General features: G+C 44.7%; 1 protein-coding gene across 3 annotated transcripts in view; it reads right to left on the bottom strand.

Annotated features, from left to right (window-relative positions):
• The window catches only part of DNAJB12 (DnaJ heat shock protein family (Hsp40) member B12), a 28,735-nt gene extending 16,493 nt beyond the window's left edge, over window positions 1–12,242 (bottom strand). The window contains exons 1-3 of one of the 3 annotated variants that reach the window (XM_028729595.2): window positions 12,060–12,242; window positions 5,626–5,800; window positions 1,472–1,617 (exon numbers count right to left, since the gene is read on the bottom strand). In XM_028729595.2, coding sequence (XP_028585428.1) covers window positions 1,472–1,617; window positions 5,626–5,800; window positions 12,060–12,192 — 454 coding nt within the window. In that variant the 5' untranslated portion in view covers window positions 12,193–12,242. Of the gene's footprint in view, window positions 1–1,471; window positions 1,618–5,625; window positions 5,801–11,394; window positions 11,543–11,846; window positions 12,013–12,059 lie in introns of those variants that run through there. The other 2 variants (XM_028729594.2, XM_077930506.1) reach the window with 2 other exon arrangements.
• Between the last annotated feature and the right edge of the window lie 1,045 nt (window positions 12,243–13,287).

Here is a 13,287-nt window from a genome sequence, read left to right as displayed (position 1 = left end):
TTTAGTGGGCACGTGGGTGCTAACACAGAGAGGGTAAAAGGAGCAATGAAATGGGCTTTGGTAAAGATAACCTCCTGGAAAATGGCCCAGTTAGGGAGGATAAAGCATTATCTTGCTTCATGCCCCAGTTGTGACATGCAACTCTTAGTAAAGCCTTCAGTAAACATAATAACAAAGTCTACAGGTGAAGAAACCTGCCTTTCGCCACCCTGAAGAACACACTACTGAAGAGCTTTTTTTGTGCCAGATGCTAGACAGATGTCTAGACAAGTGCAGTTTTAATATAACCTGAGCACACAAAGGGTCAATTAGACCCTTTTCCTGTCAAATGAAACTGGCCTAGATTTGGGATCCCAAAAGGGACCGAACAGACTTGCTTTCTGTTTTCCAATAACATATGGGAACACATTCTGTATTCTGTATAATTACTACTCCATTATTTTACTCAAATGAGAGCTCTGATCCAGTTCCAATTCTGAAAATCAGGAGGGACCCCCCAACCAGAACCTTTGGATTTTAAAGCTGTGTTTGAACTCAGCCACCATGATGATTTCCAATTACAATTAGAAGTAGTAAAGAAGCTATTAAGGACCTAGAGAGGTAGTTTAACCCCCCTTAGTGGAAGGGTAACTTTCTCCCACTGAAATCAAGGGGGCTTGCAGGATAATCTTATTTCAAGGCCCACTGTGTTCAGTTGGGATTACATCCTACTAAGTGGGCTTAGGACTGTGAAGTGCCAACTGTATGCTGAAATCACCCCCTATTTTATATATGAGTATGTGGCATCTCTTCTAGTGCCTTCACTAAGACAAATGTTTCATTGGATTTAAATTACTGTGCATTGCAAAACCACATTTTATTAATTTAATGAGAGAACTGGCTGATTATTTACCTTGGGAGCAAACCCCACTCAAGTGAATGGGACTTACTTCCAAACACACATGTACAAAAATGCACTGCCAAGTTTGCATAAAGATAGGATTTAATGTGCAAAGCCTAAATCAATGAGCAGCTTAATTTTCATTTGTGGTCCACAAGCAAAAACCCGTGTTCATTCAATCCACCCATGTTCCTCAAATGGTTGTTTAAATTGGCATTCCCCTATGCTGGATAACTTTTTGTGTGCAGAAGAAATGGATCTAAACTTGTTATGTGCAATGCAGCTTACATGCTGCAATTTTAAGATGTGATAGAAAAGTCTCAGCATCAGATCCATGAATGGGACAAATAAGCTGGCCTCTCCTACTACACACACTCTCTCTCTCCCCTGGATTTTTCAAGGTGTTTAGAGTGGCAACAAGCAAGCCACTAAACTAACTCTCCAAGACTTAAATGCAAAGACATAAACAACAAACCCACTAATTCTAACCAACAAAAAGCTACTAACCCTCATCTCTTGACCTCTGCCACCCCAAGGTACTAACTTTCATGGTCCTGAGAGACGGCTCACAAAAAAGAGACTACATTTTACCTTTAAAGGCCTCCGTTGCACCAGGTGCATGATTCTTATCGGGGTGAAATTTCAGTGCTAATTTCCGGTACGCCTTTTTCAGATCCTCGTCGGAGGAGTCTCTGCTTACACCCAGAATTTCATAATAGTCTTTACATTGTTTTACCCTAAAAAGTAAAGAGAAAAGCACATAGCAGCTGTTAATAAGAGACAGAAAACCTATTTACAAAATAGTTGAACTTTCCATTTCCCCCAAATTACAATTCAGACTAATACTGCCCTCTAGTTTTATTTCCCCAGCTGGTTCAAAAGCATTCATTGATGCTACACCATTAACTGGGACATCGATTCACCCTTTCCCCATCAGAGGTTCAGCTACCCAGCTTAACCATTTGCTACTCACCTACAGCAAGCAACACCTGACCCCTTGCAAATCCCAAGTGGCCAGCTGCACCTGCCTTACACACCAGGATTTCTCTCTTCTAGCCTTCAAGCTCTACTGTCCCTTTAAGGCCAGAAGAGAGAGAAGCAGAGTTGTGTGTGCAAGCTGGCTCAGCCCTGAGCTGTGTTTAAGGGATGCAAGCAAGGTTTCTCAAACATTTCTGAATTTGAACCTTTTAAACTCTTCTGTGTCAGCTCACTGACGACTACTTCTTTAGCAGGAAGGGGCACAGATTCCTCACACAGAGCTGCATGTATGCAGTCTGCTGCTATGCATGTAAAAAGATCTGTGGGCTTGGACACTAATCCAGCGCCAGCTTTCAAAGAGGAACAGGGCATCCCCGTCTCTCTCCCAAAACCAGCTAACCAGGGAAGAAGTTCTGCCGCCACCTTAAACGGCCATATATTCCCTGTCCCTTTACGAGGTGTCTGGAGGCTGCAAAGCTCAATGTCTTGTTGTCAGGAGGAATGTTTCTTTTACTCTCCAAGATGCAGAATAGTCAGGCTTCATGACATGGAAATCACTTTGGGGAAGAAGGGCCTTTGCAACAGCAATTTCACTCTCCAGACTGTGCACTGCTTCCAGTCATCTAGTGCTGCCACCGTGACATAGAGTATCAGCTCCACTTCTGTCTTTTCTAGATCTAAAGCAGCAGCTCTCAGGTGGCAGGACAAATTCTCCCTCTAAGCAGCAGCAGTAATGCAGGCAGAAGTTGCCTACATTATGTCCATAGCAGATACAGTGGCACCTCGCAAGACGAATGCCTCGCAAGACAAAAAACCCGCAAGACGAAAGGGTTTTTTGAGCTGCTTCGCAAGACGATTTTCCCTATGGGCTTGCTTCGCAAGATGGAAACGTCTTGCAAGTTTGTTTCCTTTTTCTTAACACCGTTAATACAGTTGCGACTTGACTTCGAGGAGCAACTCATAGCATGCGGTGTGGTAGCCTTTTTTGAGGTTTTTAAAGACTTTGGTGATTTTTGAAGCTTTTCCAAAACTTTTCTGACACCGTGCTTCGCAAGACGACAAAAATCGCAAGACGACAAAACTCGCGGAACGAATTAATTTCGTCTTGCGAGGCACCACTGTACATTTGAAGTCTACATTAAAATAGATTTCTATGGTCACAAAAGCTGTGGAGATGCCGCTACCCTCAATGGCTTCCCTATCCATCCCCAAGGAATAAGCAGGTCTACATGCACATTCATTGGTGCAGGAAGATGTCTGCTCCCTATACTGAAAGGAATGAGGAAGTCTGTACGCACAGGAACACCATGTTCACACATTATGCACATGATGAACTGGTTTCCTACAATACAGGTGAGAATCCAAAGCTTGGCTACAAAAAAATAAATAAATCAAATCAAATATACAAAGTGCAAGAAAGCAATTTACGGATGAGAATTTGTATGCGACTTATATGTGACTTGTGGGTTCATTTCTAGAGAACTGGCCCTCAAGATCAGATGCAATGCAGTGAAAATGCTGCCCCCAAGTGACGCAACCGTGCATTACGCTAAAGAAAAAAAACTCGGAAACAGCTTGCCTTTATCCTGACCCAAACTTTAGGCATGTTCTGTTAGCTTTAAAATTCAGGGCTTCAAGACGAACTTCCTTCATTTTAGGCAAAAAGCACAAAAGACTAAATAGCCTTGTATAAAGAAATACCCTTCCTCGCTGAAGGTCAATGACCAAACAGACAACTGGTTTCGTATATAAGAAACCAAAAGTTAACTGAAGCTCACAGTGCAATCCTATACATGTCTACTCAGCAGTAAGGCCTACTGATTTCAGCTGGACTTACTCTGAGATAAATGTGTAAAGGATTACCTCCCAAGTCTGAAGCCACATGATGCAGTTCTATTCCTGAAGCTAAAGGGGTCTGTCTCTAATGAGAGATCATCTAGGAATCACATGTAAGCCACTGAGAGTTCTCTGGAGGAAGAGCGGATTGCAAGTGTAATTTAGAAACCATACACAATGCCCAGCAAGTAATTAACCCCCATAATAAAAGACAAAAAACCACAGGGCTCTAGCCCTTAGATCAAAGCTTGCTTAAATTCTAGTTGTAAGGCTAATGGGTGTGCAATCTCTGGTGCTGAAAGGTGTGCATGGACTCCTCCCAAGGATAAGGGTTCTCTATTGGGAATGGTCCTGCCACCCGCTGTGGCTCACCTCTTCCCGTTTCAGCCTCCCCAGGTGCTAAGGTCATCAAATGAGGCCCTAGTCCACCTGCTAATACAATATATAGGTCTCAGCTTGTCTGGCTCAAGCGGTGGCACTTTTTCGGTGTTAGCATCCTTGCTACGGGGGCGCGGGTGGTGCTGTTGGTTAAACCACAGCCTAGGACTTGCCGATCAGAAGGTTGGTGGTTCGAATTCCCGCAACGGGGTGAGCTCCTGTTGCTCAGTCCCTACTCCTGCCAACCTAGCAGTTCAAAAGCACGGCAAAGTGCAAGTAGATAAATAGGTACCGCTCCGGCGGGAAGGTAAACGGCGTCTCCGTGCGCTGTTCTGGTTCGCCAGAAGCGGCTTAGTCATGCTGGCCACAAGACCCGGAAGCTGTACGCCGGCTCCCTCGGCCAATAAAGCGAGATGAGCGCTGCAACCCCAGAGTCGGTCACGACTGGACCTAATGGTCAGGGGTCCCTTTACCTTTACCTTGCTACACAACTTCTCCAGAGAAGCTTGGCGGGTTTACTTGAATTGATTCTTAGAAGCCAGCAAAGACTCTTTTGTTTTGGAAAACTTTGAGAGAAATTACCCGTTGCCCACGCCTCCTTAGGAGACTTTAATGGGAATATTAAGTTGTTTTGATGGACTTTGACTGCATTTTTATAGCTTTATGGTTTTGTTCTACTTCATCCAGCTTTTACAACCGGATGTTGTTGTTTTTAGGTCTCTGCCTAGGATCGTGGGTTTTAAAACAATGTTTTCCGCATGCTTTTAAAACACATTTTTAGTTGTTTTTCTTGTAAGTCACATTAAGACTTTATTGCACATTAAGCAATAAATAAAAGAATAATAATGCTTTTAACGTACTGTATTTTAATACATGTTTTATTCACTGATGCATATATTGTACGCAGCCCTGGGAGCTCATCTGAGCTATTTGGAAGGGTATAAAGTTCCAAAGTAACACAGGAACAAAAGGAGGCCTGCCTTAATCAAACCCCTGGTTTATCTAGCTCTGTATTGTCTACCCCAGCGGTTCCCAAGCTGTGATCCATGAGCTTCATTCAGGTAGTCCGCAGCCTGCCTGTGGATTTGCGGTTGCAGGTGGGAGACGCAGCCACCACGCTAAATAGTCATGTTTCTTTTTAACTGCATTTTTATTGCGTCTTCTATTTCTTCTGTTGTAATTTACTGAATTACAATCATAACCAATAAGTTATCCCACAAGACACCCCCCCACAGCAATTTTCAAGTGGTCTGTGGGAGTGGAAGTTTGGGAACCAAATAAAATAATAAGTCCTTATTGTGGAATTTCAGCATCTTCAGCAAAAGCAGCCCAGCTCCTCTTAATTCTCATGATGGTGAATGCAAATAAACAATTTCTAAGGTAAACAGACCTGTCTTACCGTAGATGTTGCTCTCCATGACTACGTTGCCATAATTCATTGTAAGTCAGCACCTGCACCCTGAACTTACCTCCCAAATGTGACTGAAAAATGACTCTGCGATAGCAAGCCAGGGCCCTCCAATACACAAACAAAATCTGATGTGTGCACTTACCTCTTAACTGCATCTACCTGATCTTGAGTGTAACCTTTACTGATATCCCCACCTGCCTCTCCATTGGCTGCAGGGATGTCCCCACTCATTTTTCTAAGGTGGGGGTTTGTGGATTCCTTGGTTTGCGAATGGCCATTTGATGATTTTTCACTCCTGGTGAGAGAATCGAGCAGCACTGCAAGGAAGAAAACACAGCAATGGGTCAAATTTATTCCGCTCTTTCAATATTTTCATTTCTTTAATAGTTACTACCAAATGTTCTCATATTTCCCCCCCCCCTCCTTTGCTGGTCCTCTTCCAAAAAGCTTCAGTACTTTCATCCAATTTTATTTTATTTTAAATAAATCTAGGCAGCTGAGATGTTCACTCTTTTACATCCAGACAGAAAAGAACACCATTTGATGGAAATCATTTGTTGTCTTATCTACTTATGCCAACAAATCAATAACCCCTTAAGCTTTGAATGTATCTGTGGGTTCATGTTCATTCAGAGGGCACAAGACAAGAGGAAAATTAGAAAAAAACAACCTGGTGATTAAAATAAAATATATAAAGTGATTATAATATTTAAAAGAAAGCATCAAACTAGACAGTGTTCAATAATAAGCAGAACAACCACCCCAAATTGATACTGCTAGCAAGATCCACATGCCAACAAGATCCTTCTGCTAATAATAGTAATAATAATAATTTATTTGTACCCCGCCCATCTGGCTGCGTTTCCCCAGCCACTCTGGGCGGCTTCCAACAAAAGATTAAAAATACATTAAAAATCAGTCATTAAAAACTTCCCTAAACAGGGCTGCCTTCAGATGCTTTCTAAACATCAGTTGTTTATTTCCTTGGCATCTGATGGGAGGGTGTTCCACAGGGCGGGTGCCACTACCAAGAAAGCCCTTTGCCTGGTTCCCTGTAACTTCGCTTCTCACAGTGAGGGAACCGCCAGAAGGCCCTCAGAGGTGGACCTCGGTGTCCGGGCTGACCAATGGAGGTGGAGACGCTACTTCAGGTATACAAGGCCAAGGCCATTTAGGGCTTTAAAGGTCAGTACCAACACCTTGAATTGTGCTCGGAAACATACTGGGAGCCAATGTAGATCTTTCGGGACCAGTGTTAGGTAGTCCTAGCGGCTGCTCCCAGTCACCAGTCCACCTGCCGCATTCTGGATTAGTTGTAATATTGTTTGTACTATCACTCATCCTACGATATTGTATCCTTGACCTGCTTTTACTATCACAGAATCATAGAGTTGGAAGGGACCCTGAGGATCATCTAGTCCAACTCTCTGCAATGAGAGTATGCAGCTCTCCCATATGGGGATCAAACCTGCAATCTTGGCGTTATCAGCACCACACTCCAACCAGCTAGCCATACTATGGTTGGAGTGAACAAATCTGAGGTAGCTATCAAGTTCACAGGGTAATCTTAGGCCAGTCACTCTTTCACAGCGTTGTTTTGAGAATGAAATGGATGGTGGAGGGGACCGGGGGGCGACGACTATAAATGTCACCTTGAGCTCCTTGAAGAAAAGGTGGGATACAAATGTAAAAGATAACAATTAAAAATAATTTGCTAGCCTCTGACAGTGAGTAGTAGTTACCCACATGGGATAATGAAACAGCATAAGCTAAGTGGTTGTTCATTTTCTCTCTTTTAGGCTAGCAGCCTTTAAGGCTACAACAGCAAGAAGCGCAGCCATGTGGCTAGATGACTGTACTCTGTCCACTGCTCAACACAGGACAGCACTGAACTCCTACTGGGAGGAAAGAAAGAACAAAGGGATCAATATCCATCACCAATTCCCCCAAGTTCTTGGGCCCAAGAAGCTAAGGTTGCCAGCTATAGATCTGACCCGGCCTGGGCTGTGTCTTTTATAGCTAAATATGCAGACATCAGCAAGTGGAAATATTTATCTCCATGCTATGAAACATTTTCAATACCAAACTGCTGTTCGAGGTGCAAGAGCAGACCAGGCTGTATTTTTGCCCTGGTCAGTTGGCAGCCCAATAGCACTGTTCAAACAGATGCGTCTATTTCCCCAGTTTTAGAGCAAATAAAGGCTTGCCATAGTGGCACTGCCAAAAGCCAGTCAAAAGATCACCATTAAATCCAGTCACAATTATTTTATGCAATTTCTCTTTTTTTTAAAAAAATACATTTTTATTGATTTTCCAAACATATAATAAAAACAAACAATACACAAAACAAGAACATACAAACATATAAACATGTATAATTTCATAATCTTATTTTCATACACCTTATTTCCAGGACTTCCCCATACCTCCCCTTTTCTGCATCCTTGTTTTACATTTCTTCAGCAACTCCTCCAATTAACTAATTATTTAATTCACTTTCCTTAAATCTTTTTTTTCTTTAACTTATTGATTACAGCTGCAATTCTCTATTTCTTGGTTCCTTAACATCTTAACACTCCTCAATTTTATTTTATGCAATTTCTCAAACACAGTCATGTCGCCTCCCTTCAGATTAGTACTGCTGTATGCTTTACCCTTGGGCAGGGGAAAATCATCTCTCTATATCGTAGAGGTTGAAATGTTGTACTAGGACCTGGGAGACCAGGGTTTGAATCCCCACTTGGGGTCATGAAGCTCACTGGGTGCCCTTGGGCCAGTCACTGCCTCTCAGCCTGACCTACCCTACCGAGTTGTTGTGGGGACAAACTGAGGAGGGGGAGAGTCATGCATGCACCATGAGCTCCTTGGAAGAAAAGGTGGGTTATAAATGCCATAAATAAAGGAAGTATTTCTAGATAAGTGCAAATAAGTTTTGTATCAAATCTAATGTAAGCTTCTATATCTTGCAAAGGGACGTGCTGTGGGTTAAACCACAGAGCCTAGAACTTGACGATCAGAAGGTCGGCGGTTCGAATCCCCACGACGGGGTGAGCTCCCGTTGCTCGGTCCCTGCTCCTGCCAACCTAGCAGTTTGAAAGCTTTCAAAGTGCAAGGAGATAAATAGGTATTGCTCCGGCAGGAAGGTAAACGGCGTTTCCGTGCGCTGCTCTGGTTCGCCAGAAGCAGCTTAGTCATGCTGGCCACATGACCCGGAAGCTGTACGCCGGCTCCCCCAGCCAATAAAGCGAGATGAGCGACACAACCCCAGGGTTGGCCACAACTGGACCTAATGGTCAGGGGTCCCTTTACCCTTATCTTGCAAAACAAAACAAGCACCAAATCTGGAGAGTGGATACAATAATTTGTTCTGGCAACATTTATAGGTGAGCCAAAGTGGTCACAAAGTGGTCACTGGCACTATGGACACCCCTTCTCCCCAGTTTAAACACCAGATCATCCATTGACCTAATGGCTGTAGGGAAGCCACTGCCTCCTTGCTTGAGTTCCCTATCAGCAAATGGGATTTTTAAAAAGACCCATTTCACAGGGTAGCTAGCTCTGAGGATGAATAATAAATTGTAAGGGATTATAAACCTAAAGAGGTGATTCACAATTGGGTGGTGGTGGCAGTGGGGAAATAAGCACTTATTGCAAGTCTACATTATTGCAAGCAATTGCGCAGATTGATCTACAGTTCCCATAGGCATTGGTTGGCCACTGTGAGAACAGGATACTGGACTAGATGGGCCACTGAAGTGATCTAGTAAGTTCTTCTTAGGTACTTAATTATACATTTAAACTACAGAAGACATAAGTGACACCTTATCAAAAGCCTTCATTTTGTTTTGTTCCTGTCCAGCCTTAACGAGCCATTTTTAATTAAAGAAAAATAGGTTAAAAACAAACTTTTAAAAGTGTTCCAACCCAAGGAACTACGACAGAAACAAAAAAGGAAAGGAACATATCCACAAGCAGAATTATGGGATTCAACCGCTTATGACTTTCAAGAAAGTTCAGGTAAAAATGAAGTGATTTCAGTAGGACATTGCAGTTTGTTATATTTTCTGAATCATACAAAATTCTTAAAAAGAAAGCACTTCTTCATAGGAATAAGCATAGCATCCACATGTGGATTACCACATCAATCCTAAGTGTGTACACGCCAAAAACTGAAGCCGAGCAGTTCTTCCCAGTCACACACACCAAAATCTGTAAACACAATCCCCACACAGGCATTCTTGTATAAAGTTAAGCTGAAATATAGAAAGGGCCATCTGCAAAAACAAACCTCCTCTTTTGCTTATTGTTTGTATTATCCTGCAACACAGGATAAAGCATTTCCTCATTCAAAGTGAAAACAGGAAGAACATCATGACATCACTGTGTAACCAAATCTGATTGGCTATGAGATAGGCTGACTACCTGATTCCCAATTGGCTGGGATCACTTTCCATGAATCAGCTGCTTTAGTTTTCTTAAAGCAAGATTGAGGGCCAAACCCCCACAACAATATTTTAAGGCCAAAATAATAATAATTTCACATTTGAATATTCAATACATCCTTATTCTGTAACTATTTTATTTCTGTCTTTCTTGGTACGGCTTTTAAAAATTGGTCTCTTAATATTCATTTCCTTTCTCTCAAAGTTGTAAATTATTCCTGTTCCATGTCTGAGGGCTAAGGTGAAATAAATAGATGTTAGAAAACACTATGAGAAATTTTCTCTGCTCCACATCACAAAATTGACAGCAACAGAGCAAGGGGTTGCAACATTTTCTTTTTAACAGTTGTATGACAAACAGAAATTCAATACGTGTATCTATCCCTAGAGATGAAGCAACTAGAAAGTGCACTTGTTTACTCAACTTTCAAAGACAGAAAAAGCAGCAACTCTAATTCCATATTACTAGGTTGCATCTGTTTAAAGGTAAAGGTACTCCTGCCCGTACGGGCCAGTCTGGACAGACTCTAGGGTTGTGCGCCCATCTCACTCAAGAGGCCGGGGGCCAGCGCTGTCCGGAGACACTTCCGGGTCACGTGGCCAGCGTGACATCACTGCTCTGGCGAGCCAGAGCCGCACACGGAAACGCTGTTTACTTTCCCGCTAGTAAGTGGTCCCTATTTATCTACTTGCACCCGGGAGTGCTTTCGAACTGCTAGGTTGGCAGGCGCTGGGACCGAACAACGGGAGCGCACCCCGCCGCGGGGATTCGAACCGCCGACCTTTCGATTGGCAAGCCCTAGGCGCTGAGGCTTTTACCCACAGCGCCACCCGCGTCCCCTGCATCTGTTTGGCTCCCTACAAAAACGTGTATTGTAGGAATGGGAAATAAGACTGGGGGCAGCTGAGTGCAAGACAGAGGTACCCCATATTTCTGTAAAGTGTAGAGGGGCTTCTGTGCTGTAACTAAGAATATAGAACAATGCTGTAAGTTAAGGGGCTGAAAAGTTGTAATGCTCCGAAAGATGGGTGGCAAAGTGCGAAGCAAGAACAGATGAGATGACCACTCCATCCGGGGGAAAGAGAGAGGAAGCTGAGAAAACAGAGCCACAAAAAGCAAAGATTCTGTGTTGCCATCTTAGCTTAAAGCTGGACACGTTGCTTAAGAGTTGGGGTCAACCTGAGACCAGGAGATTGGGGGGCAAGCAGTGGGCAAGGATGTGTGTAACTATTTCAACACCATTTCAGAGAGGATAAAGAGCCTCTCTCTGAGGATCAGCCCAAGCAACCCGTACAACGGTAGCCCAACGTCCTGCTTCCACCCCAGTGATCAGCAAAACGACTCTCGCTGAAGCCCACGATCAGGGAGGGCATGAAGGCAGCAGCCACCAATAACAACCTAGTATACTTGAGACACACGCGATCTCCAGCGATATACTGGGGGCCAACGGTGGCAGATTTCTGCTTACCGTATGGATTTGGCGTCGTTTCTAAAAAGGAAGTGGCTAAACAGGGGACGGGGGAAGATGCTCAATTGTGGGGCTGAAGGAAATCAGCTGCTGCGGATACAAGAGCGAACGGGGGGCTTCGGGGAAGGGCTGGGGGACCATGATGAAGGGGGTTGGGGGGCGAAACCCCAAACTAAGGCCTAGGGGAAAGATATAGCGAGCCACTGGTTTGGGTGCGGGGGGAGCCTAAGCGTGTCAGATCTAACAGAGGAAGCAGCAGAGAAAGGGGGCAATGGGGGCCGGGGGGGCATACTATTCCGCTCCCTCTATTGATGAGGTGTTGCCCCCCCTCCACACACGGCGCGGTGGCTTCTGGGAATTGTAGTCTCCCCAGCCCAGCTTCGCAAGGACCAGCGGCTGACTCTTCCTGCTCAGGACTCCCAGGCGACTCTCCCAGCCAGGTCTCCCCTTACCCCCCGCGCCCGCCGGGAAGTCTCCCTCCAAGACTCGCTTCGCGGCCCGTATCCCGCTCGCGGAACAGAACCGCCAGGGACTCCAACTCCCACGGTGCCTCCCGGCGTCGCAGCTCACTGCGCACGCGCAGTGCGGGTGAGAGGTCATTCCCCAGCTTCCATAGGCCCCGCCGGCCTCCCCAGCCCTTCCCGCCCCTCTCCGCCCCCGCTCACCGCGGACCCGCTGAGACGGGTAGAGGCGCTGCGCCTTCTCCAAGAAACGACGCGCCTTCTCGACCTGGCCGGCCTTGATGGCGCCCACCGCGATAGCGATACAACGCTCCGCCTCGTCCCTGTTGGATTCCATGGTGGCGGCGGCAGCGGCGGAGGAAAGCGCCGGCGCGCGGTGATGTCGTCACGCGCCGATGGCGCAGCGGCCCCTGCTGGAATCTCCCTAATTGCGCCCGCTAGAGGCTCTACCGAACTCTTTGGGGTAGCCGCGTTGTTTGGTGCCGTATTGACCAGAATAGCCGGGCAATAAGCGGATAGGGAACCTGTGGCGGTTGCGCAGAAAACCAGCCAGAGTACCTGGAAATCTGCTCTTGAGGGTTCGCGCCGGGTCGGAGAAAAAGGATCCCGCTGAGAAAAGCTTTGTTAGCACTGAGCTCGCGATTCTATGGCCAATACAAGGGGACTTCTAAGGAAACCCGCCTAAGATTGTGCTGCAAACTGCGTAATACGCTCTTGGTGTGTGCATTGCTCAGTTATCCCTGCATTGCGGATGCTGTGTTGTGTCAGATTTGATGGCAACAACGAAGGGATACTTTCATGCTGGATGTTTTATTTTGTCCAAATTCCAGCTTTCATGATCCTTTTAAATAGCAAACAACCAGAGTTGCACAATTCCAGTGTTTACCATTGTTACCAAATATCATTTAGCTTCCTGGGACGCTTCTCTACTCAATTCTACAGAAGAGAGACCTCAGGGCTGTCTTTAAAAAAAAAAAAGCTGGCCTTTCATTTTGTATAATGGAAGTCTGCAAAAAAAAATTTTTTTTTAAAGTTTTTAGCACTGTTATATGCGGTTGTATGAGGAAAAGTGCAGGCAAGCTTCTACCCAAACTTGTTTCATCAGTGCTCTCACCAATGAGTGCAAAGTCACTGGAATGATTGACAAGCACTGGGCCTTGAGTGTATGTCAAATCTTAACTAAAATTTAAAACTAGCTCCCCAATTTGATATTCACAGAATGCATGCTTGCTCAGGAAATGTAACTAGTTGCTTTAACATTTGACAATTTCATAAACACAGTAGCTCTTTCTGTGTATGTTTTTCTGGCACTAATTTTCCAGCACATTAAGCGCTCTAAATCTCTAGCTATGGGCTTTCTCTCCATTCTTTATAATTCATGAGATGATCATTCAGAATCAGAAGCTTAGCTGAAAATTAAAACTGCAGTTCC

This window comes from Podarcis muralis, chromosome 6, assembly GCF_964188315.1.
Source record: "Podarcis muralis chromosome 6, rPodMur119.hap1.1, whole genome shotgun sequence".
NCBI classification, from domain to species: Eukaryota; Metazoa; Chordata; class Lepidosauria; order Squamata; family Lacertidae; genus Podarcis; species Podarcis muralis.
The sequence above is the reverse complement of the archived record's forward strand: the minus strand, read 5'-3'. Positions and strand labels throughout refer to the sequence as shown.